Below are 19,392 nucleotides of genomic sequence, written 5' to 3' on the forward strand. Positions count from 1 at the left end.
AGAAGTTTTTGGGGAACCAGATGCTGAGTTACGGACAGAACCTGACTCTAAATTTCCGTGTTGACCGGCGGGACACGCGGCTGTCGGCGGAGGATCTGGTTCTGGAGGGAGCCGGTCTGAGGGTGGCCGTCCCCCTCATCGCCCAGGGCAACGCCTACCCCAACGAGAACATGCAGACATACGTGTTCAGGTGCAGAAGACGGATTTTTATCTAATCTGGTTTCAGTTCAATCCGCTGTTTAGAATAATCTGGTTTAGTTTAGAGCGGTTTGTGGTAATAATGTGTGTGTGTGTGGTAATAATGTGTGTGTGTGTGTGTTTCAGGCTCCATGACAGCACTGATTACCCCTGGAGGCCGACCATCAGCCACTCTGAATTCCAGAAACTCCTCCACAACCTGACCTCCATCAAGATCAGAGGCACCTACAGCGAGAGAAGTACGCATCCTAACACACACAATCACACACACACACACACACACACACACACAGACACACACACTAACAAACACACACAGACACACTCACAATCACACACTCACAAACATTCAAACAAACACAAATGAACAATCACACACACACACTAATAAACAAACACAATCACATACATACACACACATAAATACACACAATCACACACACACACACACTAATAAACATACACAATCACATACACACACACTCACACAGGAATAAACACATACGCGCACACAAACACTCATACATACAAACACTCACACACAAACATACACTCACGCTAACAAACACACACTAATAAACACACACAAACTCACACACTCAAACATGCACACATTAACAAAAACACAGACACACACACTAACAAACACACACAGACACACACACAATCACACACTAACAAACATTCAAACAAACACAAATGAACAAACACACACACACACACTTTGGGATGTAAAAAGTATAACCTCTTCGCTCTCCTCAGGTGCCGGTTACCTTGACGACGTCTCCTTGGTGACGGCGAGGCGGGCTCCAGGTGTCCCGGCCCGCTGGGTGGAGCAGTGCACCTGTCCTCAGGGTTACCAGGGGCAACACTGTGAGCAGTGCACTCTGGGATACCGCCGTGCACGCCCAGAGCTCGGAGCCTTCAGCCCCTGTGAGCCCTGCAACTGCAACGGCCACAGCGAGGCCTGCACACCTGATACTGGTAACACTGGTTTAACTGGTTTACTGACTACTTACTGACTGGTTTACTGACTGCTTTACTGTCTACAGCCAGGCCTGCACACCCGACACTGGTAACACTGGTTTAACTGGTTTCAGACAGACTGGTTTCTGATGGACTGGTTTCTGACAGACTGATTTCAGACAGACTGGTTTCTGACAGACTGGTTACTGACTGGTTATTGAAGCAGCTGTGTTCCTGCAGAGTGAATCTGAGTGTTTCGTGTGTGTCTCTTCAGGAGCGTGCGACTGTCAGCACAACACAGCCGGTCTGAGCTGTGAGCGCTGTAAGGACGGTTACTACGGCGACGCCACCCAGGGGACGTCCGGTGACTGTCAGCCATGTCCGTGTCCAGCCGGAGCAACCTGTGCCGTCGTCCCCAAAACCAGAGAGGTGGTCTGCACCAACTGTCCCGCCGGCACCACAGGTACACTCAGCACACCTTTAACGTCAACCTTTAACTCTGTATATGACATCACCGCTCTATTACTAGCTGAGATTAAAGGCTTTTATTAAACATTAAAAGGGAATTATTCATGTACAATTTATAAGAAATTAAAAGGAAAGTAAAATGTGAGACAATCAACCCTAAATCAAATCTAAGTGTTCTTTTAGTCTTGAGTGTATCTTACATTTCATCACCTGTGACATCACCATCACCTGTGAAATCACCCCTCTGCAGGAAAGCGCTGCGAGCTCTGTGACGACGGTTTCTTCGGCGACCCGCTGGGTCAGAACGGGCCGGTCCGAGTCTGCCGCGCCTGCAAGTGCAGCGACAACATCGACCCGAACGCCGTCGGCAACTGCAACCGCGAGACCGGCGAGTGCCTGAAGTGCATCTACAACACCGACGGCTTCTTCTGCGACCGCTGCAAGGAGGGTTTCTACGGCAACGCCCTGGCCACCAACCCTGCCGACAAGTGCAAACGTAAGTCTTGCCGCTCTCACAGCTCAGAGCAGGGCTCTCAAACATGCGGCCCGCGGGCCGCATGGATTACCGCCGCATTGGACTACTTGGCGGGCCAGAAGCGGCCCGCCAAGGAGTCCAATCCGGCCCACTGTCCTTCCTTCCATCTTTCCTACCTTCCTTGCTTCCTTCCTTCCTTCCTTCCTTCCTTCCTTCCTTCCATCTTTCCTTCCTTCCTTCCTTCCTTCAATCTTTCCTTCCTTCCATCTTTCCTTCCTTCCAATCTTACCTTCCTTCCTTCCTTCCATATTTCCTTCCTTCCATCTTTCCTTCCTTCCTTCCTTACTTCTTTCCTTCGTTACTTCTTTCCTTCCTTCCTTCTTTCCTTCCTCCCTTCCATCTTTCCTTCATTCCTTCCTTCCTTCCTTCCATCTTTCCATCCTTCCATCTTTCCATCCTTCCATATTTCCTTCCCTCCTTCCTTCCTTCCTTCCTTCCCTCTTTTTAATGACGTGGCCCTTGAATGAAGTTGAGTTTGACCCTCCTGGCTCAGAGGATGAAGATAACCTGTGTTTGTCCTCTTCCACAGCATGCTCCTGCTCTCCATCCGGCACCGTTGGCCGACAGACCAGCTGCTCTCAGGTCACCGGACAGTGTCAGTGTCTTCCCAACGTCGCCGAGCGTGACTGCAGCGCCTGCGAGCCCGGCTTCTTCAACCTGCTCAGCGGTGACGGCTGCGAACGGTCAGCTGCTCAAAAACTACATTTAAAAAAACAATGAATGAATAAAAAGGGAAAAAACACATAAAGAGTACATCACTGCTGGAAAGTCACTTAATACATTTACTCAAGTACAACATTTAACTACAATTTTCATGTACTTGTACTTTACTTGAATACTTTCATGTGATGCTACTTTATACTTCCACTCCACTACATTTCATTATGAGCTTGATGTAGTATGCAGTATTACAGTAAAAGTACTGCAGTATTATGAGTGATGTAGTATGCAGTATTACAGTAAAAGTACTGCAGTATTATGAGTGATGTAGTATGCAGTATTACAGTAAAAGTACTGCAGTATTATGAGTGATGTAGTATGCAGTATTACAGTAAAAGTACTGCAGTATTATGAGTGATGTAGTATGCAGTATTACAGTAAAAGTACTGCAGTATTATGAGCGATGTAGTATGCAGTATTACAGTAAAAGTACTGCAATATTATGAGTGATGTAGTATGCAGTATTACAGTAAAAGTACTGCAGTATTATGAGCCATGTAGTATGTAGTATTACAGTAAAAGTACTGCAGTATTATGAGCGATGTAGTATGCAGTATTACAGTAAAATTACTGCAGTATTATAGTGATGTAGTATGCAGTATTACAGTAAAAGTACTGCAGTATTATAGTGATGTAGAATGCAGTATTACAGTAAAAGTACTGCAGTATTATAGTGATGTAGTATGCAGTATTACAGTAAAAGTACTGCAGTATTATGAGTCATGTAGTATGCAGTATTACAGTAAAAGTACTGCAGTATTATGAGTGATGTAGTATGCAGTATTACAGTAAAAGTACTGCAGTATTATGAGTGATGTAGTATGCAGTATTACAGTAAAAGTACTGCAGTATTATAGTGATGTAGTATGCAGTATTACAGTAAAAGTACTGCAGTATTATGAGTGATGTAGTATGCAGTATTACAGTAAAAGTACTGCAGTATTATAGTGATGTAGTATGCAGTATTACAGTAAAAGTACTGCAGTATTATGAGTCATGTAGTATGCAGTATTACAGTAAAAGTACTGCAGTATTATGAGTGATGTAGTATACAGTATTACAGTAAAAGTACTGCAGTATTATGAGTGATGTAGTATGCAGTATTACAGTAAAAGTACTGCAGTATTATGAGTGATGTAGTATGCAGTATTACAGTAAAAGTACTGCAGTATTATGAGTGATGTAGTATGTAGTATTACAGTAAAAGTACTGCAGTATTATGAGTGATGTAGTATGCAGTATTACAGTAAAAGTACTAATTTTGCAGAAAAGTACCTCAAACATGTAAAGCAGCATTTTAATGTTATACTGTTGTGTTGTCAGATATAATGCAGTGATTGTTTTTATAATGATCATATGTTTAATTTATGATTCAGTGATGAGAACAGGAGAGAGTAACTATTACTGTAACATAAATGTGGAGTAAAATCCTCTGAAATGTAGAAGAGAGGAAGTATAAAGTAGCTTAAAGTAAAGTATTTGAGTGAGAGTATCTAGATAGGATCCACCACTGGAACACAGATAGTAAGCAGAGTATCAGAGTATCAGTGTTTGTGTTTCCTGATGCTTCGTCTCACTCTGTCTTCTGACTTGTCCTCAGGTGTAACTGTAATCCTATTGGCTCCACCAACGGTCAGTGTGACATCACTTCAGGACAGTGCGAGTGCCAGCCGGGCGTCACCGGCCTGCACTGCGAGCGCTGCGAGGTCAACTTCTTCGGCTTCGGCTCGTCTGGCTGCAAACGTAAGAAACCTTTCCTGTTCTTTTTAATGCGACGCCTCACAGCTCACAGCTCACCGTTAACCTTTGACCTCTTTGTGACCGCCAGCCTGCGACTGCGACCCCGAGGGTTCCCAGTCGGGTCAGTGCAAGGAGGACGGCCGCTGTGAGTGCCGGCCCGGCTTCGTGGGCGCTCGGTGCGACATGTGTGAGGAGAACTACTTCTATAACCGCTCGGCGCCGGGCTGCCAGCAGTGTCCTTCCTGTTACAGCCTGGTCAGAGACAAGGTGAGGACACAGACTAACACCACGTACATTTGAGGTTTTCTGTCATTATTGTGGACAAAAAATGTTTGCAGCAGCTTTTCTTAACCCTCCTGTTGTCCTCGAGTCAAGGAAGGAAAGAAGGGAGAGAGGAAGGAAAGGAGGAAGGGAGGAAGGAAGAAGGAAGGAAGGAAAGGTGTGAGGAAGGAAGGATGGAAGGAAAGGAGGAAGGAAAGGAGAGAGGAGAGGAGGGAGGAAGGAGGGAAGGAAGGAAGGAAGGAAGAAAGGAAAGGAGGGAGGGAGGGAGGGAGGAAGGAGGGAAGGGAGGAAAGGAAAGAAGTAAGGGAGGAAGCAAGGAAGGACGAAGGAAGGAAGGTAGGAGGGAGGGAGGAAATAAGGAAGGAGGGAGGGGGGAAGGAAGGAGGGAAGGAAAGAAGGAAGGGAGGAAAAAGAGAGGAATGAAAGAAAGAGAGAAGGGGGGAGGAAGGACAGACGGGGTCAATCACCTCATTGCATGAAAGCAAAGTGCAATTTACTGAACTAAAGTACTGTACTAGAACTTCATTATAATCAGCATTAGCACTAAGTATTTATCAGATTTAGCAAAATTGCCGCTTTTGCAAATATTTGGGAGACTTCTTGAATTTGCTTTAATTATTATAATCCTAAAATCATAACAACTAACAGTAATCACAAGGACTGGCAGACATATAACACACTGTGCATGCCTGTAATATTATATATAACTATGTATGACAGTTGGTTTGAGGCTCAGCTGTGTTATTTGTGTCTCTCTGCAGGTGAACCAGCAGAGGCAGAAGCTTCATGACCTGCAGACTCTGATCGATAACCTCGGCTCGGGTCAGGACACCGTCAGCGATAAAGCCTTCGAGGATCGTCTGAAGGAGGCAGAGCGAGCCATCATGGAGCTCTTGGATGAGGCTCAGACCAGCAAAGGTAACCAAGAGTCTACTGCTCCTCTCATCAGGTCTCATCTGATAAGTATGACGAACTGATGGATCTAAAATAGACATACAGCAACTTACAGCTCTGTATTATAAATGACTTTGTAATGCAGTGTTAGGATTGTTCCATGTCACTGTTGGCAGGGACAACTGTAACGTGATGTCAGGACCTAAAATATGTAGTGAGAGAGTGTCGGCCAGTAGAGGGCGCAGGTGCAGCGTCCCACCAACCACAGCCAGCAAATTGAACCCTGTGTTAAATGAAAGAGGACTTGGTAGGGCTGTGCGATATGGACAAAATCAAGTATCACGATATATTTGACCAAATACCTCGATATCGATATTGCAATGATAATGTAGAGATGACTGTTGATGCTTTCACAAAATATTTACACAATTAAATGTTTGATAAATAATCATCAGTAATGTGGATATAATGACAAAGTGGGTAAAAGGTAAATAACAGAACAGCTAGAACAGTCTGGTAAGTTCAGAAAATTACACATTTTTACAGTAATGCAACATTTAAAAGCAGGAAAAGAAACTCTGATGACATATCACGATATTACGATATCTTGTCTCATATCACGATATTACGATATCCTAAATCTAAGACGATATCTACTTTCATATCACGATATCGATATAATATCGATATATTGCCCAGCCCTAGGACTTGGCAACTTTTATAGACCTAAGGAGATAAAATACATTACTACATACACATTATACATTAATACATTAATTCACAAAAAAATAAAGCAGGAAATGGAGAAAAACGCACAAAAAAAAGTTGTGTGTGTCGGAAATGTGTTTTATTCTGTTGTCTTTTCCTGTCCAATCATCTCACAACCTCTTTGAGTCTTTGCTATATTATATTATATTATATTATATTATATAAACTGTCAAGTAATGTAACTATAATGCACCTCAGTGTTCTCAGTGCCTGTTCCTCCAATCAGCTGCTACCATGGTTATTTTTCTAAATGGTTGTGACCTTTGACCCTGCAGATGTAGACAAAGGCCTCATGGACCGCCTGAACACCATCAACAACACTCTGACCACCCAGTGGAACCGACTGCAGAACATCCGCAACACGGTGGATGACACCGGCAATCAGGCCGATCGCGCCCGCAACCGGGTCCGCGACGCCGAAGACCTGATCGACCGCGCCCGGCAGGAGCTGGACAAGGCCAAGGACGCCATCGGCAAAGTGGTGCGTGATGTCACAGTTGTTATGTGAAATGTTAGATGTCATGAATAGAGCTGACCTGATGTCCATGTCGTCTGCAGGACATTAAACCACCCAGCGGATCCGGAGATCCCAACAACATGACGCTGTTGGCTGAAGAGGCTCGAAACCTCGCTGACAAGTAAGATGTGAACTTAAATAAATCACAAACATGACTCATACTGTCAGAGGTCAGCTGAAAGAGGAAATGTCTTCTTTCTTTTCTGGCTGTGTGCTGTATGATTAAAAAGTGCTCATGAGAACATTATTGTAGGAGCAGAAACTACTTAAATGCTTCTTTTCATGTGGAGATTTTTAACTTTTTCCTTCTTTGAAATGTCAGTTTCCTTTAAGACAACATTTAGATTTGACACAATGGATAATATAACAAGCTTTTAAAATACAACACATTGTCTTTTCTTCTTTCTTCTCCCATTAATCATCTCATGCAGGACTTGTAATGGAGTATTTTTACATGAATGTTTTGGTACATACTTCAGTAAAAGCACTTTTTCCACCACTGAATATCAAAAAATGTAATATACCAAGCCCCAAAGACAAATCTCTTAATTTTATATCTTCAGACACAAGATGGATGCCGACCAGATTGAAAAGATCGCCAAAGACGCCAACGACACGTCGACAAAAGCGTACAACCTGCTGCTGAAGACTCTGGACGGAGAGGGCAAGACGAGTCAGGAGATCGACGAGCTCAACAAGAAGTGCGTCACCACACAGCTTCATAAAAAACAAATCTGAAATTATTCTTTAAAATTGTCACAATTTCGGCAGCGAGGTCCAATATTTCTTTACAAGTCAAAAAACTTTGTGTTCAGGTACAACGAGGCGAAGGAACTGGCGAAGAATCTGGAGAAACAGGCCAACAAGGTTCAGGCCGAAGCTGAAGACGCTGGAAAAAAAGCTTTGACGATCTTCGCCAACATTACCAACCTGCCGGACTTCGACACCAAGGCGCTGGAGGTGACACTCTTAGTCTGAATATGTTTATTTAAATCTGAAACAACAGAACTTGGGCAGGAAAAGAATGTCTAGAGAATTTTGGACCTAAAGTCTCACAGTCTGTGCACAGGAAGTGTTTTTTTTATGACGTATGTTTTATTGACAAGCACTGTTTTTTTGTGTTTTGTAGGATGAAGCCAACAAGATTAAGAAGGAGGCGTCCGATCTCGACAAGCTCATCGATAAGACGGAGAAGGAGTACAACGATCTCAGAGATGATCTGAAGGCCAAAGAGCTGGAAGTCCGCAAGCTGTTGGAGAAAGGCAAAAGTGAGCAGCAGGTACGGTGATCTTCTTCCTCTGTGACGCAAACCTATCATCATCCAAAAACTATTAAAAACACGTCGATAAGCCACAGAGCTGCACTGGATGACGTGTTCCGAGTTTTTGTTCTGATGTGTGACGTCTGGTTTGTGTTTCTGTCCGACAGACTGCGGATCAGCTGTTAGCTCGAGCAGATGCTGCCAAAGCTCTGGCTGAGGAGGCGGCCAAGAAGGGACAGTCCACCTTCAGAGAGGCCGAGACCATCCTGGAAGACCTCAGAGGTACCTGTCTGTCTACTAAGGCTGCTCAATTAATCGAAATGTGATCGTGATTACGATTTTGGGGCCAAACGATGTCAAAACTAGTAAAATCGGGGGGGAACGATTTTTTGTCATTTTCCTGCAAAAAGCCGCGCATGCGTATTTCCGTCCCTCCTCCTCATCATGCAGCACTGTACAGCTGCCAACACTTTTCCCGGGTTTCTCCAGTGTTTTAGACCCGTCTCCCGCCGCTCTACCGTTGTGTCTTTTCTCCCGGGAAGCTCCCGTAATTTACAGCTCCAACTTTGTTTGTTAATAATAATGAGATAGCGCACAATAACAAAGGTTTTATTTTGAAAGCTTAGACAGGAAGCCACCGCAGCTCCGCTAGTTTGACAGAAGCTGAAACACACAGCGAAATGTTTTTAACTGTAAATAAAACTGCAGAGTAAACTCAGACGATGCTGAGTTTACTGACTAATTATTAAAAACCAGGATGTGTTGTGTGAACTATCATCAGCACTAATATCTCTGCACATGTTCTGCTGTGTGTTGCGTTAAGCGGCAGATAGAAGGCTGCTGCTTGGAGAGAAAATGAATTAAGCCGAATGGACAATAAATGCAGCATGTTTCTAAAGTTTTAAAAAAAATAGTTTTAATAATCGTGATTTCAATTTTGACCCAAATAATCATGATTATGATTTTTGCCATAATCGAGCAGCCCTACTATCTACCTGTCGGTCTACTTGTGACACGCACCGAGAGGTAAAGTCATAGTGACTCACTTCGATCTCATCATCTTCGCCTGCAGACTTCGATAAAAGGGTCAACGATAACAAAACTGCCGCTGAGGAGGCCTTGAAGAAGATCCCCATTATCAACGCCACCATCATTGCCGCTAATGAGAAGACCAGACAGGCAGAGGCGGCGCTAGGCAACGCTGCCAACGATGCCCGAGAGGCCAAGAGCAAGGCGGAGGAGGCGGAGAGGATCGCCAGCAACGTGCAGAAGGTACGACGGGAACCAAACACCGACATGTTTGTAGTAAAATGATGAACTTATCTCACACTAATGAAGCGTGTCCTCTCAGGGCTCAGCCAAGACCAAGGAGGACGCAGAGAAGGCCTTCCAGGACACCGACAAGCTGGACAAAGAGGTCAACGGCATGATGGACCAGCTGAGCGCCGCGGAGCAGGAGCTGGCCAGGAAGAAGGCCGAGGCCGACCAGGACATGATGATGGCAGGAATGGTATGACTCAGTTCCAGTTTAAACTTTCCAGTGTGTTTTAAGCAGCAGTCAGGTGTCCATATGATCATTCTTCCTGTTCATACTGACTATTAAAAGATCTCCTTCAAACGTATCTGATCAGCTTCTATTGAGCTTCATCAGTGTGAGTTAGTCATATCAAGTGATATCTGACACATTTACAGTCTTTTTAGCATCAGATTCTCTCTTAGTGTTTCCCTGTTGAGCTGTGGTGTAACCATAGTAACACAAAGACTTTGCTACTAAAAACACTGTAACGTTGAAACATAGAAGATGAAGATTCATTTACTCCTTTATTTATTTCTTTCTTTCTTTCTTTCCTCATCTTTCTTGTTCTTTCTTTCTTTCCTCATCTTTCTTTATTTCCTTCCTCGTCTTTCTTGTTCTTTCTTTCTTTCTGTCCTCATCTTTCTTGTTCTTTCTCTCTTTCCTCATCTTTCTTTCTTTCTTTCTCTTCCTTTCTTTCTTTCCTCATCTTTCTTTCTTTCTTTCCTCATCTTTCTTTCTTTCTTTCCTCATCTTTCTTTCTTTCTTCATCTTTCTTTCTTTCTTTCTTTCCTCGTCTTTCTTTCTTTCTCTTTCTTTCTTTCATTTTTTCTTTCTTTCTTTCCTTCCTCATCTTTCTTGTTCTTTCTTTCCTTCCTCATCTTTCTTTTAGTCCTTTTAGTTTAGGATTTAGTCCTCCATCACTTCCATTGTAAACATTATGAAGGGATCTGCTAATGGTCAGTATGAACAGGAGGAATCATTACAGACACATAAACACACTTCATGTTCATTTCAGCTCCCAACTGTTGGTTCAAGACAGATGTGAAAACTGTGAACTACCTGCTCCAGACTCTTTGTCGAAATGCCGTAACACTGTTTGTCATCCTGCAGGCGTCAGATAACGCTAAAGAGGCAGAGGACAACGCCCGCAAGGCCAAGGGCGCCGTGAAGAACGTCCTGGGCATCATCACCAACCTGCTGGATCAGCTGGGTAAGTCTGCATGCTTCCTCCCAAGATCCAAATCAAACTGAAGAATAAAGTCATTCGATTGATTTGGCATTTGAGGGCATACATTACAGATCAGAGTGAATGATTCAATTAAAAAAAGATCTTTTTTGGTTCTGAATCAGCAGATCTGAAGTCTGAGCAAAATGATTAATTTGCTTCTTTGTCTCGTATCCAGGAAACATTGACAAGGTGGACTTGAGCAAACTCAACCAGATCGACGAGTCGCTGAAGAGGGCCAAGGACAAGATGTCCGACAGCATGCTGGACAGGAAGCTGGCAGAGCTGAATGACGTGGCAATGACTCAAGGCAAGATGATCGAAAACTACGACAGGGATATCCGCGAGATCCGCGCCGACATCGCCAACCTCAACGACATCAAGAGCACGTTACCCGAGGGCTGCTTCAACACGCCGTCTCTGGAGAGGCCTTAACCCCCCCAACACTCCTCCTCCAACACTCCTCCACCCCTTCACTTCTAACACTCTGGCAAACATGCCAACTTTTTACCAAAACAGTTTTTTTTTTAAACATTTTGTTTTCAGATTCATGTCTTTGTTTTTCTTTTGCAAAGAGAGAAGCCAACATTTCAAGCCACGTTCACGGTTTTCAACGAAAGAGAAGCAGCTGTTTTTGTCTTGTCTTTAGGTTTGTTTTTGAGACGCAGTAACGTGGTTACGGTAGAATGAACTAAGCGGCGTAGAGAAGCCGTGCAGAGAGGTGTAAAAGCCTCAGAGAAAACCAGAACCACAAACCCGACGTGACTGCATCCGTCTGCTCCACAAGAGGAAGATCCACCGACGCAGAAACCACACAGGAAGTTCCTCACGCCTCGAGGAACGTCCGCTCGTATTTTTTATTTTCTGTGTCTGACCAGCCATTACTCATCATGCCTGGGGACACGTCAGATACTTCAGTTTTTACAGTTTTCAGCCGGCTGAATGTACAGCCTTTTGTTTCTTAAAGCAACCATGTTTTCAGAAACCACACAGTGAAGGAATCCTCTCGTTTCTGATTTTAGCTTCTTTTCTCCCAAAGCTATGTGCCTGACACAAACAGCAGAGGAAAAGTGTTTTACTTCTTTTCTTCACCAGTATTTTCGCTTACAACAAGTAGCGTTGTTGAGTAAAGCTTTGTCCGATCTGCTGGTGCGTACGAAGCCTCTGAAGTCACGAGAAATGATCTTGGGTTATAAGGTATGGTGGAGTTATTTACCTGCAAATCAACCTTATACTTGCAAGATTTTAACTTGTGCACAAGATAAATGAAATCCCAGAAAATCTATATCATGAACACACAAATGATGGCTCTTGGATCTCATCTACATGCAGTAGATGGTCTTGTAAATCTTATGATAAATACCTCCTGAGAGCAAAATGGTACTTGAGTAAAATATCATCTTGGATCTTGTGGGAACAAGATAGAAACATTCAAGTTATATATCTTTTGTAAACAAAATTAGATAATATATTGTACCACAACATCAATATATTATCTTGTTCCCATCATTTAATATCTTGGGTACCAGTTTTTATTTTCTATGCACCCGATATGGTTTTTCCGAGTAAAGGTTCAGGTAAAGATACTAACTTGTGGGTGCAAGATATCAATCTTGTTCCCTCAAGATATGGATCTTGTAGATTATCTTGTACATGTAAGATACTCGAACTTGTGGACCTCAGAATATGAATCTTCTAAGACCAAGATGGAACTTGATAGTGCAAGATATCATCTTGTGTGCATAAAATATGGATCTTAGATAGTTATAATCTTGCTCTTGTGAGATTCATATCTTGGGTGTGCAAGATGTTAACTTTGTCACTCAGGATCTTACAAGAACAACATAGAAACTCGTGCATTCAAGATATGGATGTTGTGGGAGCAAAATTTGATCATATCTTGTGTGCAATATATCATTTGGATTTTCTATTATTTTGGGTACAAATTATCATCTCTTATGTGCCAGATATGGTTTTTCTGGGATGTAGCAGCTTGTGTGTGCAAGATATGAATCTTGTTCCCACAGGTTTCATATACGCACAAGTCAGTATCTTGCTTTGTTTTGTGCACAAACATATAAAAAAAGATATAATCTGATATCTTGTGCGTTCAAGATCCTAGATAAAACCTTTCAGGATTTCAGAGGCTCTGTAGGTGTGTCTTTAAATCAGTTCTGACATTTCTCAGCATGGTCAAACATCATTTCATGTACTGATTTTATAACACTACAACAATTTTATTTTTATTGTCTGTACTCCCAGAATTTGCTGCTTATCACTGGTGTTTTTTACCAATCACACATTAACATTTTCTTCCTGGCTAAATCCAACACTATGCAACTTTGTACATTTGCGTAGCGAGAATTTTATCTGATACACTGGTGCTAATAATTATTTCAAATGTTATATTTTTGTGTGAATGTTTTTTATTATGACATAGAGTGAGGAATTTGTTATTTGTGTAAATATATGCTTAAATGATTCAGGACTGGCTGATTTTAAAGAAATAAAAACTCCAACATGCAAAGCAGCCACATTAAGTTCTATCACAATCAATCAACTGAAACCTCCAGGTTAAAAATATATATAAATATCTATGATAACGTCTGTGGTATGTTATTATTATAATATGCTTGCTTGTATACAAGGCTCAGTGTTGCTGCCTCATAGCGATGCCAATATTTCATTTGTGTTTTATTGATTCTCTGTGGTTTTCACAAGTTAATTCAACCTAACTGAATATTTTTGTTTTGAGCTTTGACCTTTTTATCAATCAGGACACGTTTTAAATCATATTACTGAAATTATTTTCTCAAAAGGAGAAGAGCTCGGTCACATTGCTACAGTAGTTAATCTTTTTTTTTTTTTTTTTTTTTTTTTTTTTTTTAAATGAGTGTTTTGTTCCTTAATATTAAAGTCGGTTGTAATCACAGTCCGAAGCAGGACTCCCATCTTTTACTTCACAAAATTGTCCTTATCGTCCTCGCTCCTTCACGCCGCCTCCTTGCATCGGTACTGAAACAGGGTTTTTAAACATCAGGTCCTAAACAGAGAGATTCTCCAAAAACAATTTTGCCACCAGTTATACTCTAATTAAAGAATCTGATTCTCCACTGGCAGCTTAACACATCATTTTTCAGTTTCATCAGTCTTTTTTTTATTGAAGTAAACTCTGCTGATGAAACATTACAGGTGTTTTATTATCTGCTCATCAGTGTGACCAGTGACAGAGAATCTTAAACCTTCACGTAGCATTTTCCTCTCAGTTTAGTTCAGTTTCAGTTGACTTGTATTTGCAGTGTTTTTCCCTCCATCCAGGCGCCACTGTGCAGGATGTGCAGCACACACAGGCATGATGTATAAACAGTATTTCTAAGTTATAATGTACCAGTTATTTGTATTGTAACCCTATTGTCTTAGATGGTGATGTATGTGCTGCACAGCCAGCAGTATTTGGTTTTCTCTTCTAGTTTCCAGCCCTGTGAGGACCTGAATGACCCTGTTTGTCCCCAATGTGCCTGTAAATCAATCCAAACTTAACATTTGAATAATAAAAAAAATTACTACAGGAGCCAGCCTGTGAATGTGTGATGTTTGACTTAACCTGAGTAGGGCTTTAGAGGAAAAGTCAGAGAATCAACAGTTATTTTTGATTCCTTCATGAATCTGCCTCAAATTATCTCTAATTGTAGTTTCATATTTTCTCCACACGGTTTTAATGAGATCAAGACAGAAGAAAGTGCTTTGCTCATTTGCTCGTCTTTATTGATAATGTAAAGCTTCCGATTTTTCACGCACAAAGTGGTGAGAACAAAATATCTATAATAAAGAAAGTTCTGTTTTCTCTGTTTAACAAACAGCAGCATACAAATAGATCGATAAACATGAAACTAACATTTGGAACAAAGAGAAATTCACATTTTCATCTAAGAAATGTCAGTGAAGGTTACAAACATCATGAGCAGTGAGAGCCTCCGTGGATAAAAACACATGGGGAAAAGTGCCTCAATTCTACTTAAGTTGACATAACTCAGCTGTATCGTCAACATAATTAAGACAAAGTCCAGCATAGAGAGGCTGAGTGAATGTGGTCTGGACTCTGTGGAGGAGAGTCATGGTTTCAGAGACGCTGTAGAAGGACAGAATACCTGCTCTGTGATCCAGGTACACTCCGACTCTGGAGGAACGAGGACCTGAGGTACAAGTTTTGATACGGTTGAACAAAAACTTATAAGAGTCAGTGTCACAATATAAAGCCCAAGATTTGTCATTGTATCCAAATGCACATTCTTCCGAGCTTCCTGCTCTGCTGATATTCTTGTATGCGACAGCTACACGAACTCCTCGTCCGCTCCACTCCACCTCCCAGTAACAACGTCCAGTCAGACTCTCTCTACTCAGGACCTGATTATGACCAGTGAATCTGTCTATGTGACAAGGACAATGCTGTGGTTCATGCATTACTTTTACTTTTCTTTTCCCCTCAGATAACAACAGTTCTGTGTTTGCTGTGTTTGGATCCAGAGTGATTTCACATGAATATTTTAAGAACTCATCTCTGGTCTTGGGCTCTGATTTTGAATCTGACAGTAAAACGTCCACTTCAGTCTCTGTCAGTGAGATGTTTGTCCATTTGTCCTTCAGGATGTCCTGTAGTTTATCTCTGAGCTCTGACACAGCTGCTGTCACATCCTCAAAGTATCTCAGAGGACGAATATTGATGCTGGATGAGTCTGTAGGTTCACTGAGTTGTGACACTGAGGGGTAGTTGTGTAGAAACTGGTTGTGATCCTCTGTGTGTGAGAGCTGCTTCAGTTCAGCGTCTTTCCTCTTCAGCTCAGTGATCTCCTGCTGCAGCTTCTCCTGAAGCTCTTTGACTCGACTCACTTCAGTTTCCTGCTGGGATCTGATCTGCTGCTTCACATCAGAGCTTCTTTTCTGGAGGCGACGGATCAGCTCAGTGAAGATCTTCTCATTGTCCTCCACTGCTTTATCAGCAGAGAGACTGACGGCCTCCACCTCCTGTTGAAGCAGCTCCACATCTTTCTCTCTGTCCTGGATTCTCTGCTGGATGTTTAGTCGACTCACCTCGAGCTCTCTCTGCCTCTCAGTCCTTTCTGCTGCAGCTGAGACTGTGTCGTGGCCTTTATGATCCTCCACAGAGCAGAGATAACAGATACTCTGCTGATCAGTGCGGCAGAACATCTTCATCACCTCATCGTGAAGAGAACAGATGTTCTCCGGGAGCTTCTCTGAGGGCTCCACCAGCTTGTGTTTCTTTAATTTGGTTGATTTATAGTGAGACTGGAGGTGATTCTCACAGTAAGAGATCAGACACTGCAGACAGGACTTGAAGGCTTTCAGCTTCCTCCCAGTGCAGACATCACAGGTCACATCTTCAGGTCCAGCATAGCAGTGATCAGCAGCAGCAGCTTGGAGTCCAGTCTTCAGCTGCTCCACTAAAGCTGCTAACATGGTGTTTTTCTTCAGGACAGGCCTCGGTGTGAAGGCCTCTCTGCACTGAGGGCAGCTGTAGATCTTCCTCTGATCCTCTTCATCGCAGTGTAATTTAATACAGTTCATACAGTAGGTATGTCCACATGGAATAGTCACCGGGTCCTTCAGTAGATCCAGACAGATTGAACAAGTAAAGTTCTCTCTGTACAGCTGAACTCCTTTCTGGTCCATCTCTCCTCGTGTCAGTGAATGTGTGAGTTTCACTTTCTCTGCACAGAAATAAGTCTGAGAACAAAGTTTTGTTCCTTTTTATGTGCTGATCTTCACTGAATGGGGCTCGTCAGCTCATACATTACCATGTATTGGTTACACCCATTTCACACTGACGGTCAGTGAACGGGAGGGAAAAAGGAAATATCTGCATAGAGTGGAGCTGGTTGTGTTTCAGAGCGGAAAGAAGAGGGAGGTGTTCCAGCAAGAGGGTTCATTTTTAAAGGGGAAGAACAAGTTTAACAGCATTAACACTACAAAAAAAATTCTTTATATGAAAACAAACACTGTCTCTGATTGTTACTAGCTATTCTTGCTAGTAACTCAACTCGTTTGAAGCTATTACAGTCTCAAAGGGATTTACAGGAGAGAGGAAATGGAAAGAGTGAAGAGAATACTGTGTATAACATTGACATATAAAGTGGACAAACCAAAAATTATGTTGTAACACCATACCAAGAACAAACCCACAAAAACAAGTGAGCACTAACCTGTTAAAATAAGCACTGATTAATCTTCTGTGAAACGTTGCAAGACATCATTCCCAAATATAAGCAAAAACAAACCAAACTCAAATTTCCACCAACAAACTTAATATATATATACACATATATGTGTGTGTATGTGTACATACATATACATATACACACACACAGTGCAGCTCAAAAGTTTGTGTACCTTTTGCAGTTTTCTTTATTTCTGCATAAATGTGACCTATAACATTGAATTTTTAGACAAGGTAAATTAGAGCCATGTATTTCAATCAATGGGATGATGATCAGGTGTGAGTCTGGGAGATGGGGTTTTATTCAAAGAAGATAAATCTATCTTCACTATGAAAATCTGAGCTTCACAACACATATTTGCGTAGGTGTGTTGTGGCTCGAACAAAGGAGATTTCTGAGGACTTAAGAAGAAGAGATGCTGATACTCAGCAGGCTGGAAAGTGTTACAAAACAATTTCTTAAGCATTTGGACTCCACCAGTGGACTATCAGACTGAACATGTAGAAATGGAAGACATCCAACACCAGTGTTACCCTCCCCAGGGGAGGTTGGACAACAAAGATCACACCAAGAGCAGGTGTGAAATAGTCCAGGAGGTCACACAGACCTCAAAGTAATATCTAGGAAAGTAAAGGTTTTCCTTGCAGTGGTTACAGTCAGCGTTCATGAGTCTACCAACAGGAGAACATTAAACATCAGTGGTGTTCATGGCAGTGTTGCAAAGAGCAAGCCACAACGTTCCAAAAAAAAAATCGCATTTTATTTGCATAAGGTTCACAAACTTTCAAGCAGCACTGTGTATACGTATTCACTTTCGTAAAAAAAAAAAAAAAAAAAAAAAAATTCCCATATCCATCCATCCATCCTTTTTGTGACGCTTATCCGGGGCCGGGTCGCGGTGGTATCGGGCTAAGCAATGTGACCCAGACATACTTCTCCCCAGCAACGTTTGTCAGCCCCTCCTGGGGGATTAAGGCACAGAACATTGTTAAAAAAGGTCTTACAGTTCACATATTCAGTCAGTCGGTAAGACTTGTAGTAAGTGCTGTGCTGTGGTTCCTGGAAAAGTAGAAATAACAAAAGAGTGAGCTTAAACTTTTGTTGGCTAATGAGCATATTTGCAAATGCATTCGATGGAAAGTCCACAGCTATTCAATGCTAATGTTCTGTCTGGTGGTGTTTATGTGAGTTGTATTGTAATCTTGAACAGTGATGATGGCTTACTACACAGCTCATTCATAAGTATTGTGTTGTCAAGTGGTGTTCATGTGCGATGTATTGTAATGTTGAACAATGCTGATAGCCAAGTAGAGTGTAGAATTTGAATAGAGAGAAAGAATGATCTCTGAATTCATGGCTGGGTGGCAGTTGGATTGTACAATATAATGAATGAAGAAATGGATTTATATCTTTAAAAAACTCTCATGGTAGCGTCATTCACCAGAAGGTATGGTGTACCACAGCCTTCAAATTAACTGAATGCTATCCTTTCAGTCAGCAGGGTGTTCTCTTGGGACGATGGCTGGAACATGAGTACTGTCTATGGCTCCGGTGCACCAAGTGTAGCCACAGCCTTTTAAATGTGTTTTCAAAGTTTCTGCCCAGTTGGAAGTGAAAAAGAACTGCTGGTATAGCACATGCACTAGCACCTTGGTCACTTCACATTCCAGCATACATACAGCAGACACACAAACTCCAAATAAATAGGCAATGCTGCAGTACTCTGCAGGTGTTGCATCACTACTCATTGTTAAAATGTTGAAATGCTTCCCAGAAAGCTTGTCCATGGCTGTGGTTCTGGACCCACTTTTGTTGGTTTGTTGAGGTACAAAGGGAGACACCAGTCACCATCAAAGACAATATAAAAGTTATTCTCAGGCCTGATAGCGTTCAGGCGTGGTGCCTGAATTCAGGCTTGAGCTTGGCCATGTTTGATGTCAAGAAAGGAATTTCATAGTTTACTTTGGAGTATTATAATTACCACCTACTGACCTTTCTTGGTATGGCTGTAGTATCTGTAGTCTCAGTATGCTATACAAGCAATATGTACGCAGGTAAGTGACTAGTTAAAAGCAGGGATGGATTACTGAACAGGCCTACCAGGCCCAGGATCCCGAGAGCTCTTGTGCTCTACAAAACGATGCTACTGTAATATAGGCTTATATTAGGTTTGTTCATCTCATGTCTGAATGTTGTCCATTTATTTCCACAAAATTCACCAGAATCTATCATTTATGGGACTATTTATCAAAATGTTCCATACATACAATTTTCCATACAATTTCCCA

The 19,392-nt window shown here is 42.2% G+C and overlaps 2 protein-coding genes across 2 annotated transcripts in view; one reads left to right on the plus strand and one right to left on the minus strand.

Moving 5' to 3' along the window:
* The window catches only part of lamc1 (laminin, gamma 1), a 62,994-nt gene extending 48,557 nt beyond the window's left edge, over positions 1-14,437 (plus strand). Inside the window, exons 10-28 of the mRNA XM_062429562.1 lie at positions 1-190; positions 325-437; positions 961-1,182; positions 1,439-1,627; positions 1,883-2,128; positions 2,697-2,850; positions 4,488-4,630; positions 4,716-4,894; positions 5,671-5,827; positions 6,847-7,052; positions 7,130-7,209; positions 7,652-7,789; positions 7,904-8,048; positions 8,218-8,367; positions 8,517-8,631; positions 9,422-9,621; positions 9,701-9,859; positions 10,757-10,856; positions 11,050-14,437. Coding sequence (XP_062285546.1) covers positions 1-190; positions 325-437; positions 961-1,182; positions 1,439-1,627; positions 1,883-2,128; positions 2,697-2,850; positions 4,488-4,630; positions 4,716-4,894; positions 5,671-5,827; positions 6,847-7,052; positions 7,130-7,209; positions 7,652-7,789; positions 7,904-8,048; positions 8,218-8,367; positions 8,517-8,631; positions 9,422-9,621; positions 9,701-9,859; positions 10,757-10,856; positions 11,050-11,306 — 3,143 coding nt within the window. The 3' untranslated portion in view covers positions 11,307-14,437. The remainder of the gene's footprint in view (positions 191-324; positions 438-960; positions 1,183-1,438; positions 1,628-1,882; positions 2,129-2,696; positions 2,851-4,487; positions 4,631-4,715; positions 4,895-5,670; positions 5,828-6,846; positions 7,053-7,129; positions 7,210-7,651; positions 7,790-7,903; positions 8,049-8,217; positions 8,368-8,516; positions 8,632-9,421; positions 9,622-9,700; positions 9,860-10,756; positions 10,857-11,049) is intronic.
* Positions 14,438-14,882: 445 nt separating this feature from the next.
* On the minus strand, positions 14,883-16,559 carry LOC133991115 (tripartite motif-containing protein 16-like). The gene has a single exon (XM_062429586.1). The coding sequence runs from the start codon at positions 16,557-16,559 to the stop codon at positions 14,883-14,885; it is 1,677 nt and encodes a 558-aa protein (XP_062285570.1).
* Positions 16,560-19,392: the final 2,833 nt, after the last annotated feature.

The sequence above is a fragment of the Scomber scombrus genome, chromosome 11, assembly GCF_963691925.1.
Source record: "Scomber scombrus chromosome 11, fScoSco1.1, whole genome shotgun sequence".
In the NCBI taxonomy this organism is placed as follows: Eukaryota; Metazoa; Chordata; class Actinopteri; order Scombriformes; family Scombridae; genus Scomber; species Scomber scombrus.